At 40.3% G+C, this 21940-nt stretch overlaps 1 protein-coding gene across 1 annotated transcript in view; it reads right to left on the reverse strand.

The window, feature by feature from the left end:
- prkd1 (protein kinase D1) overlaps nucleotides 1-17420 on the reverse strand; it is a gene marked incomplete at its 5' end in the record, with an annotated part of 46182 nt that extends 28762 nt beyond the window's left edge. Inside the window, 8 exons of the mRNA XM_034079954.2 lie at nucleotides 2456-2567; nucleotides 4941-5108; nucleotides 6218-6295; nucleotides 8572-8695; nucleotides 11445-11637; nucleotides 13045-13122; nucleotides 16940-17150; nucleotides 17397-17420. Coding sequence (XP_033935845.1) covers nucleotides 2456-2567; nucleotides 4941-5108; nucleotides 6218-6295; nucleotides 8572-8695; nucleotides 11445-11637; nucleotides 13045-13122; nucleotides 16940-17150; nucleotides 17397-17420 — 988 coding nt within the window. The remainder of the gene's footprint in view (nucleotides 1-2455; nucleotides 2568-4940; nucleotides 5109-6217; nucleotides 6296-8571; nucleotides 8696-11444; nucleotides 11638-13044; nucleotides 13123-16939; nucleotides 17151-17396) is intronic.
- Nucleotides 17421-21940: the final 4520 nt, after the last annotated feature.

The raw sequence follows: 21940 nt of genomic DNA on the forward strand, positions 1-21940 counted from the left end.
GCACAGCGACCTGTGTGGCAACGCTCACCGCGGTACACTTTTGTTTCCAGTGGCTTCTGTTGAGGTGTAATCTGTCAACGCATTATACGTTTTATACATCTTTAGCATTTGGCCTTCCGCAGGTTTTATTTAGACACAGTATTATTTCCCTGTTCTCTCAGGTGAGCACAGAGTCAGAGGAGTCATCGAGTCCAAACTGAAGTGTTAGTCATGAGTAGCTTGACGTCAGAGAAGCTCTGAAATATCTCTGATGGATTGTGTGTGGGTGTCAACGGCCCCGAGGAGAACTCGGTGAGCATTAATACCGGAGCTGAAAATGTCTCCTTTCAAAAGGCAGGATAATAACGGAATGACATTTACATTTACATTCCACCAATTTCCTTTCAAGGAGCTTCTCTGCTCTGCTGACGGCTGGCGCTAAAGAAAGAAATGCACGTCCTGTGCTCGTTTTAAAGAAGACAGAACCGTGGATTTAACGTCTTCACGTGCAGTATTCCCCTTTCTTATTGTTAGACGTACATTAAAGGTTGGATTAAATTGAGAATAAAAGAAATATTAAAACCAAAGATGCATTATTTTGTTGGCTGACGCTAACCCTAATTCTCATTTCCCCAACACTGAACTTGACGTATTATTTTACCTCAAAACCATGTTGGGCTTTAACCCTGTGTATAAGAACACAACTTGATTCGATTTTAAACTTCAGGATCTTCAATAACATTTCAAATATAATAGTTTGGATTGACTGCATTTCAGTCAGAAAACTCAGGGAAGCTGGGGTGGAAGCTGGGGCGGAAGCTGGGGCGGAAGCTGGGGTGGAAGCTGGGGCGGAAGCTGGGGTGGAAGCTGGGGTGGAAGCTGGGGTGGAAGCTGGGGTGGAGCTGGGGTGGTGGTGGGGTGGAAGCTGGGGTGGAGCCGGAGTGGAAGATGAGGTGGAAGCTGGGGTGGAAGCTGGGGTGGTGGTGGGGTGGAAGCTGGGGTGGAAGCTGGGGTGGAAGCTGGGGTGGAAGCTGGGGTGGAAGCTGGGGTGAAGCTGGGGTGGAAGCTGGGGTGGTGGTGGGGTGGAAGCTGGGTGGAAGCTGGGGTGGAAGCTGGGGTGGAGCTGGGGTGGAAGCTGGGGTGGAAGCTGGGGTGGAAGCTGGGGTGGAAGCTGGGGTGGAAGCTGGGTGGAAGCTGGGGTGGAAGCTGGGGTGAAGCTGGGGTGGAAGCTGGGGTGGTGGTGGGGTGGAAGCTGGGGTGGAAGCTGGGGTGGAAGCTGAGGTGGAAGCTGGGGTGGAAGCTGGGGTGGAAGCTGGGGTGAAGCTGGGGTGGAAGCTGGGGTGGAAGCTGGGGTGAAGCTGGGGTGGAAGCTGGGGTGGTGGTGGGGTGGAAGCTGGGTGGAAGCTGGGGTGGAAGCTGGGGTGGAGCTGGGGTGGAAGCTGGGGTGGAAGCTGGGGTGGAAGCTGGGGTGGAAGCTGGGGTGGAAGCTGGGTGGAAGCTGGGGTGGAAGCTGGGGTGAAGCTGGGGTGGAAGCTGGGGTGGTGGTGGGGTGGAAGCTGGGGTGGAAGCTGGGGTGGTGGTGGGGTGGAAGCTGGGGTGGAGCTGGGGTGGAAGCTGGGGTGGAAGCTGGGGCGGAAGCTGGGGTGGAAGCTGGGGTGGTGGTGGGGGTGGAAGCTGGGGTGGAAGCTGGGGTGGTGGTGGGGTGGAAGCTGGGGTGGAAGCTGGGGTGGTGGTGGGGTGGAAGCTGGGGTGGAAGCTGGGGTGGAAGCTGGGGTGGAAGCTGGGGCGGAAGCTAAAAATAGAGCGGCATGTTTAGGAGAACGTGATTGGTCGGTTGTGAGAGGGACGAGGCGCGTCACATGCTCATGTCTCCTTGGTGCTCGAGTTGACTGCCTGAACCAGCTCGCAGGCTTCGCCCCATGTTTGAACTGGTGCATTAATCGTGTCGATGGATTCTAAATCTTTGCACATGTTCCTTGTTTATAGTGTAAAAAGTATACAGCCACATTAACATGTAATACATGCAGATGCAGGTCTCAGGTCAGTGAAGATCAACAGACATAAAGGGCTGGGTGTCCTCAGCAAAGCAATTAACGTTATAGTTTATTCTCCGTACGACTGCGGTGAGAAATATGCAATTGCGACAATTAATTTGCGACACGAAGGACTAAAACTAGTTCATGGCCTGACCCATACTCAGTTGTTGGACCCCACCAAGTAAATCAATAATAATAATAATAATAAACGTATTTTGTAAGCGCTTTTACAGAGGTAGTAAAAAAGGACATTAAAATCATACATTAAAAGCCAGATTGAAGAGTTGAGTTTTTGCACGTTCTTTGAAGGTGGTGAAGTCAACAAAGCGAGTTCACCCAACGTGGAATTAGAGACGGTTTAATGGTAAAGGACACATTAGCCCACCGTACTTATTTGACAACAGTAGTGACTTCAAAGATACGATAGAAAGGCGTCTTACTGTGTCCGCTGCGGTGAGAGTTGTGGGACATCCCCATGGAAACAGCAGGCCTCAAAGCATGCTGGATGGCCATCTCCCACATCCGAGCCACATCCTGCCCCAGCCCGCTGAGCTGGGACCAGCCAGGGGACATCCAGTAATTAGTCTTTCTTTGTGGACAGTGGTTGAAAGTAACTATTTATTAAAGTATTTGAATGCAACTGTGTAGTGCTGTTGATGTAGAAGAGACATGAAGAAGAGGGGACACATGTTGATGTAGAAGAGACATGGAGAAGAGGGGACACATGTTGATGTAGAAGAGACATGGAGAAGAGGGGACACATGTTGATGTAGAAGAGACATGAAGAAGAGGGGACACATGTTGATGTAGAAGAGACATGAAGAAGAGGGGACACATGTTGATGTAGAAGAGACATGAAGAAGAGGGGACACATGTTGATGTAGAAGAGACATGGAGAAGAGGGGACACATGTTGATGTAGAAGAGACACGAAGAAGAGGGGACACGTGTTGATGTAGAAGAGACATGAAGAAGAGGGGACACATGTTGATGTAGAAGAGACATGAAGAAGAGGGGACACATGTTGATGTAGAAGAGACATGAAGAAGAGGGGACACACGTTGATGTAGAAGAGACATGAAGAAGAGGAGACACATGTTGATGTAGAAGAGACATGAAGAAGAGGGGACACATGTTGATGTAGAAGAGACATGAAGAAGAGGGGACACATGTTGATGTAGAAGAGACATGAGGAAGAGGGGACACATGTTGATGTAGAAGAGACATGGAGAAGAGGGGACACATGTTGATGTAGAAGAGACATGAAGAAGAGGGGACACATGTTGATGTAGAAGAGACATGAAGAAGAGGGGACACATGTTGATGTAGAAGAGACATGGAGAAGAGGGGACACATGTTGATGTAGAAGAGACATGAAGAAGAGGGGACACATGTTGATGTAGAAGAGACATGGAGAAGAGGGGACACATGTTGATGTAGAAGAGACATGGAGAAGAGGGGACACATGTTGATGTAGAAGAGACATGAAGAAGAGGGGACACATGTTGATGGAGAAGAGACATGAAGAAGAGGGGACACATGTTGATGTAGAAGAGACATGAAGAAGAAGGGACACATGTTGATGTAGAAGAGACATGAAGAAGAGGGGACACGTGTTGATGTAGAAGAGACATGAAGAAGAGGGGACACATGTTGATGTAGAAGAGACACGAAGAAGAGGGGACACATGTTGATGTAGAAGAGACACGAAGAAGAGGGGACACATGTTGATGTAGAAGAGACACGAGAAGAGGGGACACATGTTGATGTAGAAGAGACACGAAGAAGAGGGGACACATGTTGATGTAGAAGAGACACGAAGAAGAGGGGACACATGTTGATGTAGAAGAGACATGAAGAAGAGGGGACACATGTTGATGTAGGAGACATGAAGAAGAGGGGACACATGTTGATGGAGAAGAGACATGAAGAAGAGGGGACACATGTTGATGTAGAAGAGACATGAAGAAGAGGGGACACATGTTGATGTAGAAGAGACATGAAGAAGAGGGGACACATGTTGATGTAGAAGAGACACGAAGAAGAGGGGACACATGTTGATGTAGAAGAGACATGAAGAAGAGGGGACACATGTTGATGTAGAAGAGACATGAAGAAGAGGGGACACATGTTGATGTAGAAGAGACATGAAGAAGAGGGGACACATGTTGATGTAGAAGAGACACGAAGAAGAGGGGACACATGTTGATGTAGAAGAGACACGGAGAAGAGGGGACACATGTTGATGTAGAAGAGACACGAAGAAGAGGGGACACATGTTGATGTAGAAGAGACACGAAGAAGAGGGGACACATGTTGATGTAGAAGAGACACGAAGAAGAGGGGACACATGTTGATGTAGAAGAGACATGAAGAAGAGGGGACACATGTTGATGTAGAAGAGACATGAAGAAGAGGGGACACATGTTGATGTAGAAGAGACACGAAGAAGAGGGGACACATGTTGATGTAGAAGAGACATGAAGAAGAGGGGACACATGTTGATGTAGGAGACATGAAGAAGAGGGGACACATGTTGATGTAGAAGAGACATGAAGAAGAGGGGACACATGTTGATGTAGAAGAGACATGAAGAAGAGGGGACACATGGTGATGTAGAAGAGACACGAAGAAGAGGAGACACATGTTGATGTAGAAGAGACATGAAGAAGAGGGGACACATGTTGATGTAGAAGAGACATGAAAATTCTAAAATCGATATATCTTAAAATAAATATACACGGCATTTAAAAAAAATGAAAATATACATGTTGAAAAACCAATTCACAGTAAACAAAATATAAAGTCGTGTGCTTTACTTTGTGTAATAGAGAGCTAATGGACGGTGGTCTTTGTAGATACGTAAGTTATCGGAGTAATTCGTCTCTCGGGACACAGACAGACGTCAGCAGTCGTTTTGATTTACCTTAATGCTGCTGCTGCTCACAGAGGAATCGACCCTCTGCAGGTTTTCCCCGACGTAGTAAACCAGAGAGGCCGTGGTGATCTCAAAGCAGTGCAGATTGGATCCGTCAGGGAGCAGAGAGAAGGCCTGAGCCGGCTCCAGAGTGTAGACCTCACAGAGAGGGATCTCCTGCAGGGAAGAGAGGAAACACGTGTACACACTGGGTACTGGGCAGTGGCAGAGATGGCAAAGTGCACATCCTTTCCTCAAGTAGAAGTACAGATACTCGCATTTAAAAATACTCTGGTAAAAGTAGAAGTACTGACTTAACTTCTTTACTCAACTAAAAGTAAAGAAGTATGGGCTTTGAAATGTACTTAAGTAAAAAGTACCCAAACAGCTGCTTTGTAAAAAGTGTAAAAAGTAGAAAGTACAGGTATTTGTGTTCAACATGTAAGAAGTAGAAAGTACAGGTATTTGTATATATGTATATATATTGTATATGTATATACTTCTTAAATGTTAAACACAAATACCTGTACTTTCTACTTCTTACATGTTGAACTCAAATACCTGTACTTTCTACTTCTCACATGTTGAACACAAATACCTGTACTTTCTACTTCTTACATGTTGAACCCAAATACCTGTACTTTCTACTTCTTACATGTTGAACCCAAATACCTGTACTTTCTACTTCTTACATGTTGAACCCAAATACCTGTACTTTCTACTTCTCACATGTTGAACTCAAATACCTGTACTTTCTACTTCTCACATGTTGAACTCAAATACCTGTACTTTCTACTTCTCACATGTTGAACTCAAATACCTGTACTTTCTACTTCTTACATGTTGAACTCAAATACCTGTACTTTCTACTTCTTACATGTTGAACTCAAATACCTGTACTTTCTACTTCTCACATGTTGAACTCAAATACCTGTACTTTCTACTTCTTACATGTTGAACCCAAATACCTGTACTTTCTACTTCTTACATGTTGAACTCAAATACCTGTACTTTCTACTTCTCACATGTTGAACTCAAATACCTGTACTTTCTACTTCTCACATGTTGAACTCTGTGGATCTGAGGGTGGTTGGTAGAGGATGAGGAGGTCAGTGAGGTAGGGGGGGGGGGGGCAGATAGTGGAGGGCTTTGTAAGTGACAATAAAAGGAATCTAATGCAAACTTAAAGAGTACAATGAAGTACCCCGAAAAGACCCTGAGCATTTCCTGCCATTTAGAAACGTGTGGTGGTGATGAGTTTTGTCTCTGAGGTAAGAGGTCCTCACCTTGTAGTATTTACTTCCCGTGTCGCTCTGGAACAGCGTGATGCATTTGCTGTCGAGACGCCAGTAATGTCTTTTCCTCTGAAATCGTAGATGAAGAGGAAACAAAGACGATCAGAATCAGAGATGGTACGAGAGAGATGAAAAGTCAACAGGGAGAAAGGGTCATACGACGACAATGTAAAATCTTGCCAAGTATAATTGTCTAATTTCTAGTCAGAATATGTCGCTACATATAAGACCTAATAACTTAAAGGTCCCGTGTCACGGCCATTTCCACTGATCATAGCTCCATCGTTGAGGTCGACTAGAATAGATTTACACCGTGCACTGTTCCAAACTCACATTGGTTTCACAGCATCTCTGTAAAGTACGTGTATTCACTCTCTCCACTAAACGGCTCGCTGCAGCTCTTTCCCCCCCCTCCCTGTGAGCCCAGTGTGCTCCGATTGGTCGGGACGTTGTGAATCGCGCTGAGCTCCGTGGAGGTGTGGTTTCCTTGTTTCGCGATACACAGCGAAACTCACCCTGAGCACACACAAAGTCACAGCCGAAGTAAAAGCAATAAGTGTGGCTTGATACTGAGTAAGGTTGATAGACGCTGAGAGAACGGGTCTGCAGAGAGACTTTCACCGCGATCCCAACGGTCTGTTATCAGCCTGCAGCCAGGGAGGAGAGATCAGCAGAGCTGCCTGCACTGAGTGAGTGAGGAAGTCCGTGGATTGGTCAATTTGGACCAATCAGCGGGGGCTTAACGTAACGGCTCGGCGGACGTAACGTAACGGCTCCACGGATTGGTCCATTTGGTTCCGGGGACGACATGACATCATGATGTACCCGGAAGAATCAAATGGACAATGACGTATCTCCAACGAGGCGTTTTGGGGAGGTATTTGTTAGTATGTGTTAGAGTTGTACTCCCTACATGGTGTACTTTGAGGGTTTTGACTCTGCAGACCGTTTACATGCAGAAGCTTCAGAACACACAAGGGGACGGGTACTAACCAGAAAAGCATGATATGGGCCCTTCCAATCCGCGGAGCTCCTCACACACCAGGACCTTCAGCGTACGTTTTCAACTAACAGGCAGTCCCATTGACTTGCATAGAGCTCCCTGGTTGGTGATAGACGAGTTGGGATGGTGGAGAAACGCTCTCAGACCCGTTCTCACATCGCTAGAAACCTTGTTCTTTCTCAGTATCAAGCCACACTTATTGTTTTCACTTCGGCTGTGAGTGTGTGTGTGCTCAGGATGAGTTTCGCTTGTTCTCGCTGTATCGCCGACCCGGAAACCGCACCAGTAAGCCAGCTCAGTAAGCAGCGAGCCTCGCAACGTCCCGACCAATCAGAGCACAGTGGGCTCACAGGGAGGAGGGGGGAGGAGCTCCAACAAGCCGTGTAGGACACAGAGTGAACACACAGACTATACAGAGATGCTGTGAGAAACCAATGAGAGTTTGGAACATTGAACAATTTAAATCTATTCTCGTCGACCTCAACGACGGAGCTATGATCAGTAGAAATGGCCGTGACCTTTAAAAGCTGAAACACCTTGTTCTTATTATATATTTACTTGTTTTGGAAGCAGCATTTTTCCCAGTGCAGGTGTCAGTGTTTATACTTTACACGTGAAACATTTTGCCAGTTCATTCATAGTACCGTGTATTCTTTGCATAAAGCCTTAGGGAACATATTCTGCATTACCCCCTAACAAACGCTTTGCTAAGGGGCTGACACATAAACCAATATCTAGGTTTCTTTAATCCTTTATTTGCTTTATTTTTTAGAAACAGGTCATCGAGTTTCCCAGCGATCAGGTTATTGTTGTTAAAGCACAGAAACTCTAAGTCCTGCCCGGTGTCTGTGTCTGACAGTCCGAACGTGTCTCTCCTCCCGATACAAGACACGATCGCTTCAGAGGTGACCCTGCAGTGAGACATAGGCTCTTGTGTTTCGACAAAGCACCATCTTGTTCAGTCGAAACATCTTATTTTGAGTTGTATCTCAAATGAAACACATATTACATATTTATTACAAAATCACCGACTAACGGCTTATTTTGAAACAACATCTCCTGATTCTGGTCAGATATAGATGTGATTTATCTAAGTATCCCGTCTTATTTCAATTTCTTATGTTCACTTGTTCTATTGGCAGATTGTTCGACTTATTTCAAATTAAAACGGCTTGTTTTCACTATTGTTTAACAGCATGTTTCCAGTGCGACACTTATTATCCTTCCTGATTCAGAAGCTTTCTCTTAAACTATGAATTCAAGACCTCATAAAAGCTCATCATTAAAAGGTAGGAGACACTGACAGACAGACGAACGAATACAACTACAGACAGGTCAATACCAGAGTGTCCTTGCTGGTGTAGTGGACCATCCATCCCTCCTTCATCACATTGCTCGCCTTCCTCTTTGTGTGTTTGACGGACTGGACCACTCTCATCAGAGGGATGTTGTTACTGGTGGACGGGCTGCACGACAAAGAAAACACAAAGATCCAAATCCAGGGATATTTTCTTCCTGAATGTGTTTTGTGTGTTTCTGTAGGTGGGAAGTAGTGGAGTACAAATACTTCGTTACTGTACTTACATGTTTTTGGTATCAGTACTTTACTCCACTGATTATTTTTCTGATGTCTTTTTTCTTTCTACTTCCTACATGTTGAACTCAAATACCTGTACTTTCTACTTCTTACATGTTGAACCCAAATACCTGTACTTTCTACTTCTTACATGTTGAACCCACATACCTGTACTTTCTACTCAAATACCTGTACTTTCTACTTCTTACATGTTGAACTCAAATACCTGTACTTTCTACTTCTCACATGTTGAACTCAAATACCTGTACTTTCTACTTCTTACATGTTGAACCCACATACCTGTACTTTCTACTCAAATACCTGTACTTTCTACTTCTTACATGTTGAACCCAAATACCTGTACTTTCTACTCAAATACCTGTACTTTCTACTTCTTACATGTTGAACTCAAATACCTGTACTTTCTACTTCTCACATGTTGAACTCAAATACCTGTACTTTCTACTTCTCACATGTTGAACTCAAATACCTGTACTTTCTACTTCTTACATGTTGAACTCAAATACCTGTACTTTCTACTTCTTACATGTTGAACCCAAATACCTATACTTTCTACTTCTCACATGTTGAACTCAAATACCTGTACTTTCTACTTCTTACATGTTGAACTCAAATACCTGTACTTTCTACTTCTCACATGTTGAACTCAAATACCTGTACTTTCTACTTCTTACATGTTGAACCCACATACCTGTACTTTCTACTCAAATACCTGTACTTTCTACTTCTTACATGTTGAACCCAAATACCTGTACTTTCTACTCAAATACCTGTACTTTCTACTTCTTACATGTTGAACTCAAATACCTGTACTTTCTACTTCTTACATGTTGAACTCAAATACCTGTACTTTCTACTTCTTACATGTTGAACACAAATACCTGTACTTTCTACTTCTTACATGTTGAACTCAAATACCTGTACTTTCTACTTCTCACATGTTGAACTCAAATACCTGTACTTTCTACTTCTTACATGTTGAACTCAAATACCTGTACTTTCTACTTCTTACATGTTGAACACAAATACCTGTACTTTCTACTTCTTACATGTTGAACTCAAATACCTGTACTTTCTACTTCTTACATGTTGAACTCAAATACCTGTACTTTCTACTTCTCACATGTTGAACTCAAATACCTGTACTTTCTACTTCTTACATGTTGAACTCAAATACCTGTACTTTCTACTTCTTACATGTTGAACTCAAATACCTGTACTTTCTACTTCTTACATGTTGAACTCAAATACCTGTACTTTCTACTTCTTACATGTTGAACCCAAATACCTGTACTTTCTACTTCTCACATGTTGAACTCAAATACCTGTACTTTCTACTTCTTACATGTTGAACTCAAATACCTGTACTTTCTACTTCTCACATGTTGAACTCAAATACCTGTACTTTCTACTTCTTACATGTTGAACCCACATACCTGTACTTTCTACTCAAATACCTGTACTTTCTACTTCTTACATGTTGAACTCAAATACCTGTACTTTCTACTTCTTACATGTTGAACCCAAATACCTGTACTTTCTACTTCTTACATGTTGAACTCAAATACCTGTACTTTCTACTTCTTACATGTTAAACACAAATACCTGTACTTTCTACTTCTTACATGTTGAACACAAATACCTGTACTTTCTACTTCTTACATGTTGAACTCAAATACCTGTACTTTCTACTTCTTACATGTTGAACACAAATACCTGTACTTTCTACTTCTTACATGTTGAACTCAAATACCTGTACTTTCTACTTCTCTCATGTTGAACTCAAATACCTGTCCTTTCTACTTCTCTCATGTTGAACACAAATACCTGTCCTTTCTACTTCTCTCATGTTGAACTCAAATACCTGTACTTTCTACTTCTTACATGTTGAACTCAAATACCTGTACTTTCTACTTCTCTCATTTCCCAAACAGCTGGTTCCTTTAGTCTGAATGTGTGTTGGTGCGTGATCATTATTCTTTAGAGTCACTGCGTGCCTATTGGTTGGAACACGATCCGTGTATCCATCACTTCCTGGTCTTCTCTAAAGAAGAGGGACCAATGGAAACGTTGTCATGTTGCCATGGAAACATTCATTAGCTAACAATGACATTATTGTTCTATTGATATAAAGGGAGGTCAGGTACTCTTTAAAACAGCTGCTAGCTATGGGTACTTTTTACTGAAGTACACTTCAAAGCCTCTTTACTTTGACTTGAGTAAAGAAGTTTAATAATAATAATAATTCCTTACATTTATTATAGCGCATTATCAATGACTCAAAGCGCTTTACATATACACACATTGCACATCATACATGCAATGGTCAGAAACTGTGGACAATACCCACAGGAGCAAGTTCAGGTGAAGGGTCTTGCCCAAGGACCCACCGGCTTTACAGACGCAGCAGCGGTACTTCTACTTTTACCAGAGTATTTTTAAACACGAGTATCTGTACTTCTACTTGAGGAAAGGATGTGAGTACTTCTACTGAGTAAAGGATGTGTGTACTTATACTGAGTAAAGGATGTGTGTACTTCTACTTGAGTGAAGGATGTGTGTACTTCTACTTGAGTGAAGGATGTGTGTACTTCTACTTGAGTGAAGGATGTGTGTACCTGATGGCTCTGTTTGATTCGTCGAGGTCGGGGTCGTGGGGGTCACAGAGGTCGTTAGGCCCCGCCTCCAGAAGCCCCCCCCCCTCTGATGTCATTGCATCATCAATATCGTCCATCAAACAGCCTCCTCTTTCGTCATCGTGATCATCGAGGCCTCCCTCCACCTCTGACTCCGCCCCCGGGCTCAAGAGATCTACGAAACCAAAACACAGTGTTGGAAAAATACTGAGTGTCCTCTTCCAACATGAGAGTAGCATGCTGACAAAGGTATCCCAACTGCAGCTGTGAACATGACAGGATGTGAGATGACCCGGAAGAGCATCAGGACTGCTTGAGGCAGATGATAGCTATGTGATTAACATGATGACTCAGCCTCTATGGAGAGAGACATCAAGCATGCTCATTTCTGACGTGGAGCTAATCTGAACATTGAAGACTGCTTTCTGTTCCTCCATCTTGTGACTGTGTGACTCCCTCTCTTGGATATCAGCATGTGAAGGACACTGCTCAGGGACTAGTTGTATGTAACTAGTATGTAGTGACTACTTCCAGATGTTGAGATAAAGTCAGAATTTTGAGAAAAAGTCAGACTTTTGAGAAAAAGTCAGACTTTTGAGAAAAAGTCAAACTTTTGAGAGAAAGTAAGAATTTCGAGATTTTGAGAAAAAGTCAGACTTTTGAGAAAAAGTCAAACTTTTGAGAGAAAGTAAGAATTTCGAGATTTTGAGAAAAGTCAGGATTTTGAGAGAAAGTCAGAATTTTTAGAAAAAGTCAGAATTTTTAGAGAAAGTCGGACTTTTGAGAAAAAGTCATAATTTTTAGAGAAAGTCGGACTTTTGAGAAAAAGTCAAACTTTTGAGAGAAAGTCGGAATTTTGAGAAAAAGTCAAACTTTTGAGAGAAAGTCGGAATTTTTAGAGAAAGTCGGAATTTTTAGAGAAAGTCCGAATTTTGAGAGAAAGTCAGAATTTTTAGAGAAAGTCAGAATTTTTAGAGAAAATCAGAATTTTTAGAGAAAGTCAGAATTTTGAGAGAAAGTCAGAATTTTGAGAAAAAGTCAAACTTTTGAGAGAAAGTCAGAATTTTTAGAGAAAGTCAGAATTTTGAGAGAAAGTCAGAATTTTGAGAAAAAGTCAAACTTTTGAGAGAAAGTCAGAATTTTTAGAGAAAGTCAGAATTTTTAGAGAAAGTCAGAATTTTTAGATTTTGAGAAAAGTCAGAATTTTTAGAGAAAGTCAGAATTTTTTGAAAAAGTCAGAATTTTTAGAGAAAGTCAGAATTTTTTGAAAAAGTCAGAATTTTTAAATTTTGAGAAAGGTATTTTGATATATAAGCTACTCTGTATGCGATGACTACTTCCATTCTTGAGAGGATAATAAACACATGGATCCTGATATTGAAGCTCAAGCTGGTGACCAGCGATATCATAATCATAACAGTATGCTTGACTGAACTTCTTGCTAGAATAAAATAGAACAAAGAAGAGCCAGTGAGCACATTGAGACTCGGTTCCAGTATCAGGGTTATAATGAGGTTTGTGATCAAAGTGTGCAGTGTGTTTGTGAATGTAGCTTGGATAGGATCATAAATATGAAACCTGCCTCCATTTCTTGAAACCTCTCCCAGGCAGTTGTTCGGCACTTTTGGAGCACATCGCTTATGACAGTTGAATTTACAATCTATGGGAGAAACAAGCGATGGGAGCAGCCATTAGATCAGAACAAGTTAAAAATCAAACACTTGACAAAATACAATGTTGAATTAAAAATCTTTATCTTTTAACTTCTAAAACGTTCTCCTGTAGAAACAGAGGAGCACAACTCTCACTACTTCCAAGGTTCATGAAGAAGGTGAACGTGGCTTTTCTTTTGGTTTGGGTTTTCAATGACCCTCATGAAGACCACGAGCAGTTAACCTAACAATAATTGTTGTTATTTTACTCTTTAGTCATGGTGTTATGATTTCAAATCCTACGCCTTTATTCACATACATATAGCTTGATTTGGTTTGACATCGTTCCATTGAATCGACCGCTGTGCTTTACAAAATCAACAAACAGATGAATGCTTGCTGGGCTAAAAGGTTTAAGTACTACACTACATTATAACAGTTTCTCATGAACAGCCCTTTCTTTAATTTGTATTCTTTTTTTTCCAGAAAAAGAAAAACATACATACATAACAACACAGCCTGCTAAATGTATCACATATCAAGATATCAAAGTACCACGGCAAACTACACAGACAGGACAATAACTGACAACACGGACAAAGCGGACAAAGGGAACATCACAGAGGTGGAGCATCATCCATGGCATACACGATATACATGATACCGTCCTGCACATACTACAATACAACACATTATATACATCAAATACGTAGTACAGCACATTATAACTTTATTTTGGGTTTTCAATTATTTGAACTTCAAAATAAAAGCATAGAAACTACTTTAACTTATGACGCTAATTAAGAATACATATAAATGATAATAATAAACACTATAAACAGCAAGAAAATAAATGTTTAAACTATTAAATAATATAAAGAGATATATAGTTCCAACAGTGGAGCTCTCCAGCGCTTCAAGTCACCGCCACAAAAGGGCCCCATATTCCATCCATTCTATTTATCATCTTATAGCATCATCTCTCATAGGAGGAGATTTTGGCTTTTTCGTCCATCCATTCCTTAAAGGATATATCCCCTCTAGTTTTCCAATGTCGCACCACTTTCCTACATCCAGTAATAAGTGCTATTCTGCACCATGAGATCTGATGGGCATTCAGACCACTTTCCTTTGGTACCTGGCAGTGTATTCTGGAACCCTGAAGGCAGGAGAGACTGAAAAGAGTCACGGGAAGCTTATAAAAGTTAACAGCATTTAATTACACAAAATATGCGGTGGTGTACAAAATGAAATGCGTCCGGTCAGTCCAGGTCAGGGGGTGAAGAGATCAAGTCTTGGCCTGCTCTTCCTGTTGTCATCTGAGGTCTTCTCCTATTGGTCGGCTTCGTGGGGGGCGGGTCCAATGCAATTCCTGCCTTTTTCTGTTGCTAAATTACATCATTCTGGTTTCTGTGGTTATTTAAACATTCCCTAATAAACGTTATTCAGCGGCAATAAATGAGTGCTAACCCCAGTGTGCTCAGTGTACAACATCACATGTCAGTTCACCTTCAATTCACGGTTTGAAAACGTAGCATTTCGCCACGTGCTAATGCTAACCGGAAATGAAGACTATTCAGAATAAAAGTGTTAAGTTAATAGTTAGTGAACTTCCGGTTTTTTCAGAATAAAACTGATTTAAATTAAATAGTGTATTTAATTGAAATTACGCCATATCAACATTGATTTTAATTTCTAACATACCATACCTAGTAATATGCAAAGCATTGGGCCCTGTGCCAGAGAGGAGGCCATTACTGTATTAATGAAGGTACCAATCTTCGACCATAAGATATCTATCATGGGGCATGAATACAACAGTAGAGTGCCACATGTAGTATCACATCTCCAACACAAGCCAGAGCCTCTGAGTCCTAGCCTTGCCATTTTACTTGGAGTCCAATATGTTCTATTGATGACTTTATAATTAATCAGACGTATCTGTATTTCCCTTGAAACTTTAAACCATGACCCAATAATGTCCCCCCATGTTTCACCAGTTATCTCTTCCCTTAAGTCCTGCTCCCATGCAGCGTATCTTAAGGCCTGCACATTTGGGTGGATGAGACTCCCTCATAAGGTTATAAAAGCATGACGTTTTAGTTTTTAAGTGCCAGTCTCTTTCTAGCCTGACCTGTATCTCTGTTTTTCTTTCTTTATTCTTGACTACTTCCCGCATTGTTAGCAAATCTAGAGCGGCAGGATTGGTTTGTTTTGGGCTTGAAAAACAATCAACTATGTCATTAAAGTAACTTGTTGAACACACCACATTAAACATTCCTTTATATTTACATATCAGATTTCCATGAACTCCCTGATCCCATTGCTGGTCTCTAAAGCAGTGGTTCTCAAATGGGGGTACGCGGACCCCTAGGGGTACGTTGGAGTACTGCAGGGGGTACGTGAGATTTATTTTTATGTTAATGAAAAAAAAACATAAGTAATGCATTTAAAAAAACTTCTAATAGAAGATGAACTACTTTATTCAAAGTTTACAGAAAACTCTGGATAATGAAATGGGAACAATAAACGTGGTGCTCTCTTTCCCTCTCCCTCTCCCGACAGCCCGTCAGTCTCGTGCAGCTCGCTGAACCTGCCCGACAGTAAAGAATACATATATGTATAACTAGTTTAGCTAGTTCCAGAGTAGATCAACTAGCTAAGTGTGTTGGGTCTAACTCTTAGTGTATTTTGCTCCGTCATGCAGAGCTGCGTGTTCTCCGGCTGCAGCAGCTGATCTGATCTCTGTCTCGCGTCCGGTTCGACTTCACTCGCGTTTATGTCCAAATCTATCAGATCTAGCTCGTTCTAGTTAATCATATGACTGCCTGCTTAAACAATAAACGTTGCTTGGCAACGGCGTGTGGCCGCAAAGTATAGCGCAGCATTATGCATATGTTTATATGAGGGGTCAAAATCCCATGCTCATAAAATGCTCATATATTTTTTCTCTTCATTCCCCACGCCCCAAAATAAATAAATACATATACCAATTTTAGGAAAAGTAACGAAGTTTGAGCAGTGTGGGTTTGTGTAATAACTGCAGTGGCCTTCCTGTCAGAATGACGAAGGTCCTCAGTGAAGCACAAGCCCATGTTTCACTACGTTGTACAACTTATTAAAAAGATCAGTTCAATGCAGCTAATGTCGTCTCAGTGTTATTGCATGATGTTAAAATTGGTTTGCCATGAATTTAGTGATGGATTGTAAACATTTGAAATGTAGCATTTAAGTGTTTCTCAGTTACTGTTGTTGTTTTAATAAATCAGACACTGATGGTGCAGCGCTGTGCTGTACCTCTTTATATAGGCATTCTGTCCCTAACTAATGGTTTCTGCGCTGATCAGGGGGTACGTGGCTGAATTTTTTTTTTTCAAAGGGGGTTCATTATTGACAAAAGTTTGAGAACCACTGCTCTAAAGGATGAAACCTTAAAGGTCCCCTATGATCACATAACTGGTACGCATGCGCAGCAACAATCTGAAATGCGTACCGTCACTTGTGTCACAAAGCGCATTTGCGTACCGACGTACTTGTGAAGCTTTTCCAGAAGGCGGTTAGATCACCGGACGACAGAGTCGGTCTCCGTGTGCACAGACAGGGCTGCTGTTAACGTCGGTCTGTACAACGGAACTGTGCCAAAACTACGCCGACCGGCTGCGGAGGGAGACTCCCCCCCTCACTGGAGAACTGCGCTAAAACAGCTGATCACTACGTTCACGCTCTGTGGTCACGAAGTACCTTTGATAATCTGACTGTTTAGGGACAAAAGATGCGTAATGGTTGTGTTATGTTTTACAGACGGGATGAAAACAGGACGTTTACCTTTACACTGCAGGCCTTGTCTGAAGAGTCCTTTCAGCAGCTTCTTGCAGTGCTGGCAGATCGTGGGCCGGGTGTACGAGTGGATCAGGAACGTGTGAGGAACTTTAACTTTGGACAGTAAGATCTTGTCGAGTTCGATGGGACGTCCGACGTACGACTGAGAGCTGGCACGACGCTCCCTCCCTGGGAAGTAATCTAACTGGGCTTTCTGCTGCGAAGAGACACATATAAGCATTGTTGGAATATACAATTAAAGTAGTAAAATGTTAAGAAAGCTTTTTAAATTGAAAAAAGTCAAAGTAACTTTTTCCAATCTTTAAATCAACAATTTTACTTGACCTAAAATCCCATGTTGTTGTGCTGAACAATCTCAAAGAGATTATTAGTGAGTTTGGATAACAGTGAACAAAAAACTAAGAAAAGTGTCACAATAAATCACAACATCTCTTATATTTACCTCCATGCTGGGACTGACTGGAGACTGCAGCACAGCGAGAGACAACAAAAGAAAGAAAGAACAACAGTTGGAGCGTGATTGTTGTAAACAGAGGTGGGAAGTATTGGAGTACAAATACTTCGTTACTGTACTTAAGTATATGTTCTGGTATCAGTATTTTACTCAAATACCTGTACTTTCTACTTCTGACATGTTGAACACAAATACCTGTACTTTCTACTTCTTACATGTTGAACACAAATACCTGTACTTTCTACTTCTCACATGTTGAACTCAAATACCTGTACTTTCTACTTCTTACATTTTGAACACAAATACCTGTACTTTCTACTTCTTACATTTTGAACACAAATACCTGTACTTTCTACTTCTCTCATGTTGAACTCAAATACCTGTACTTTCTACTTCTTACATGTTGAACTCAAATACCTGTACTTTCTACTTCTCACATGTTGAACACAAATACCTGTACTTTCTACTTCTTACATGTTGAACACAAGTACCTGTACTTTCTACTTCTTACATGTTGAACACAAATACCTGTACTTTCTACTTCTTACATGTTGAACTCAAATACCTGTACTTTCTACTTCTTACATGTTGAACACAAATACCTGTACTTTCTACTTCTTACATTTTGAACACAAATACCTGTACTTTCTACTTCTTACATGTTGAACTCAAATACCTGTACTTTCTACTTCTTACATGTTGAACTCAAATACCTGTACTTTCTACTTCTTACATGTTGAACTCAAATACCTGTACTTTCTACTTCTTACATGTTGAACCCAAATACCTGTACTTTCTACTTCTCACATGTTGAACTCAAATACCTGTACTTTCTACTTCTTACATGTTGAACTCAAATACCTGTACTTTCTACTTCTTACATGTTGAACACAAATACCTGTACTTTCTACTTCTTAGATTTTGAACACAAATACCTGTACTTTCTACTTCTTACATGTTGAACACAAATACCTGTACTTTCTACTTCTTACATGTTGAACTCAAATACCTGTACTTTCTACTTCTTACATGTTGAACACAAATACCTGTACTTTCTACTTCTTACATGTTGAACCAAATACCTGTACTTTCTACTTCTTACATGTTGAACTCAAATACCTGTACTTTCTACTTCTTACATGTTGAACACAAATACCTGTACTTTCTACTTCTTACATGTTGAACTCAAATACCTGTACTTTCTACTTCTCACATGTTGAACACAAATACCTGTACTTTCTACTTCTCACATGTTGAACTCAAATACCTGTACTTTCTACTTCTCACATGTTGAACCAAATACCTGTACTTTCTACTTCTTACATGTTGAACTCAAATACCTGTACTTTCTACTTCTTACATGTTGAACTCAAATACCTGTACTTTCTACTTCTTACATGTTGAACACAAATACCTGTACTTTCTACTTCTTACATGTTGAACTCAAATACCTGTACTTTCTACTTCTTACATGTTGAACTCAAATACCTGTACTTTCTACTTCTTACATGTTGAACTCAAATACCTGTACTTTCTACTTCTTACATTTTGAACTCAAATACCTGTACTTTCTACTTCTTACATGTTGAACTCAAATACCTGGACTTTCTACTTCTTACATGTTGAACACAAATACCTGTACTTTCTACTTCTTACATGTTGAACTCAAATACCTGTACTTTCTACTTCTTACATGTTGAACACAAATACCTGTACTTTCTACTTCTCACATGTTGAACTCAAATACCTGTACTTTCTACTTATCACATGTTGAACCCAAATACCTGTACTTTCTACTTCTCACATGTTGAACCCAAATACCTGTACTTTCTACTTCTTACATGTTGAACTCAAATACCTGTACTTTCTACTTCTCTCATGTTGAACTCAAATACCTGTACTTTCTACTTCTCACATGTTGAACACAAATACCTGTACTTTCTACTTCTTACATGTTGAACACAAATACCTTTACTTTCTACTTCTTACATGTTGAACACAAATACCTGTACTTTCTACTTCTTACATGTTGAACTCAAATACCTGTACTTTCTACTTCTTACATGTTGAACTCAAATACCTGTACTTTCTACTTCTTACATTTTGAACACAAATACCTGTACTTTCTACTTCTTACATGTTGAACTCAAATACCTGTACTTTCTACTTCTTACATGTTGAACTCAAATACCTGTACTTTCTACTTCTTACATGTTGAACTCAAATACCTGTACTTTCTACTTCTTACATTTTGAACTCAAATACCTGTACTTTCTACTTCTTACATGTTGAACTCAAATACCTGGACTTTCTACTTCTTTCATGTTGAACACAAATACCTGTACTTTCTACTTCTTACATCTTGAACTCAAATACCTGTACTTTCTACTTCTTACATGTTGAACTCAAATACCTGTACTTTCTACTTCTTACATGTTGAACTCAAATACCTGTACTTTCTACTTCTTACATGTTGAACCCAAATACCTGTACTTTCTACTTCTTACATGTTGAACTCAAATACCTGTACTTTCTACTTCTTACATGTTGAACTCAAATACCTGTACTTTCTACTTCTTACATGTTGAACTCAAATACCTGTACTTTCTACTTCTTACATGTTGAACTCAAATACCTGTACTTTCTACGTCTTACATGTTGAACTCAAATACCTGTACTTTCTACTTCTTACATGTTGAACTCAAATACCTGTACTTTCTACTTCTTACATGTTGAACTCAAATACCTGTACTTTCTACTTCTTACATGTTGAACTCAAATACCTGTACTTTCTACTTCTTACATGTTGAACCCAAATACCTGTACTTTCTACTTCTTACATGTTGAACTCAAATACCTGTACTTTCTACTTCTTACATGTTGAACTCAAATACCTGTACTTTCTACTTCTTACATGTTGAACACAAATACCTGTACTTTCTACTTCTTAGATTTTGAACACAAATACCTGTACTTTCTACTTCTTACATGTTGAACTCAAATACCTGTACTTTCTACTTCTTACATGTTGAACACAAATACCTGTACTTTCTACTTCTTAGATTTTGAACACAAATACCTGTACTTTCTACTTCTTACATTTTGAACACAAATACCTGTACTTTCTACTTCTTACATGTTGAACCCAAATACCTGTACTTTCTACTTCTTACATGTTGAACTCAAATACCTGAACTTTCTACTTCTTACATTTTGAACACAAATACCTGTACTTTCTACTTCTTACATGTTGAACCCAAATACCTGTACTTTCTACTTCTTACATTTTGAACACAAATACCTGTACTTTCTACTTCTTACATGTTGAACTCAAATACCTGTACTTTCTACTTCTCACATGTTGAACTCAAATACCTGTACTTTCTACTTCTTACATGTTGAACACAAATACCTGTACTTTCTACTTCTTACATGTTGAACACAAATACCTGTACTTTCTACTTCTTACATGTTGAACCCAAATACCTGTACTTTCTACTTCTTACATGTTGAACCCAAATACCTGTACTTTCTACTTCTTACATTTTGAACCCAAATACCTGTACTTTCTACTCTTACATTTTGAACACAAATACCTGTACTTTCTACTTCTTACATGTTGAACCCAAATACCTGTACTTTCTACTTCTTACATGTTGAACTCAAATACCTGTACTTTCTACTTCTTACATGTTGAACCCAAATACCTGTACTTTCTACTTCTTACATGTTGAACCCAAATACCTGTACTTTCTACTTCTTACATTTTGAACACAAATACCTGTACTTTCTACTTCTTACATGTTGAACTCAAATACCTGTACTTTCTACTTCTTACATGTTGAACCCAAATACCTGTACTTTCTACTTCTTACATGTTGAACCCAAATACCTGTACTTTCTACTTCTTACATTTTGAACACAAATACCTGTACTTTCTACTTCTCACATGTTGAACTCAAATACCTGTACTTTCTACTTCTTACATGTTGAACACAAATACCTGTACTTTCTACTTCTTACATGTTGAACTCAAATACCTGTACTTTCTACTTCTTACATGTTGAACCCAAATACCTGTACTTTCTACTTCTTACATGTTGAACCCAAATACCTGTACTTTCTACTTCTTACATTTTGAACACAAATACCTGTACTTTCTACTTCTCACATGTTGAACTCAAATACCTGTACTTTCTACTTCTTACATGTTGAACTCAAATACCTGTACTTTCTACTTCTTACATGTTGAACCCAAATACCTGTACTTTCTACTTCTTACATGTTGAACCCAAATACCTGTACTTTCTACTTCTTACATGTTGAACTCAAATACCTGTACTTTCTACTTCTTACATGTTGAACTCAAATACTTGTACTTTCTACTTCTCACATGTTGAACTCAAATACCTGTACTTTCTACTTCTTACATGTTGAACACAAATACCTGTACTTTCTACTTCTCACATGTTGAACTCAAATACCTGTACTTTCTACTTCTCTCATTCCCAAACAGCTGGTTCCTGTTCCTG

The sequence above is a fragment of the Pseudochaenichthys georgianus genome, unplaced genomic scaffold, assembly GCF_902827115.2.
Source record: "Pseudochaenichthys georgianus unplaced genomic scaffold, fPseGeo1.2 scaffold_786_arrow_ctg1, whole genome shotgun sequence".
In the NCBI taxonomy this organism is placed as follows: Eukaryota; Metazoa; Chordata; class Actinopteri; order Perciformes; family Channichthyidae; genus Pseudochaenichthys; species Pseudochaenichthys georgianus.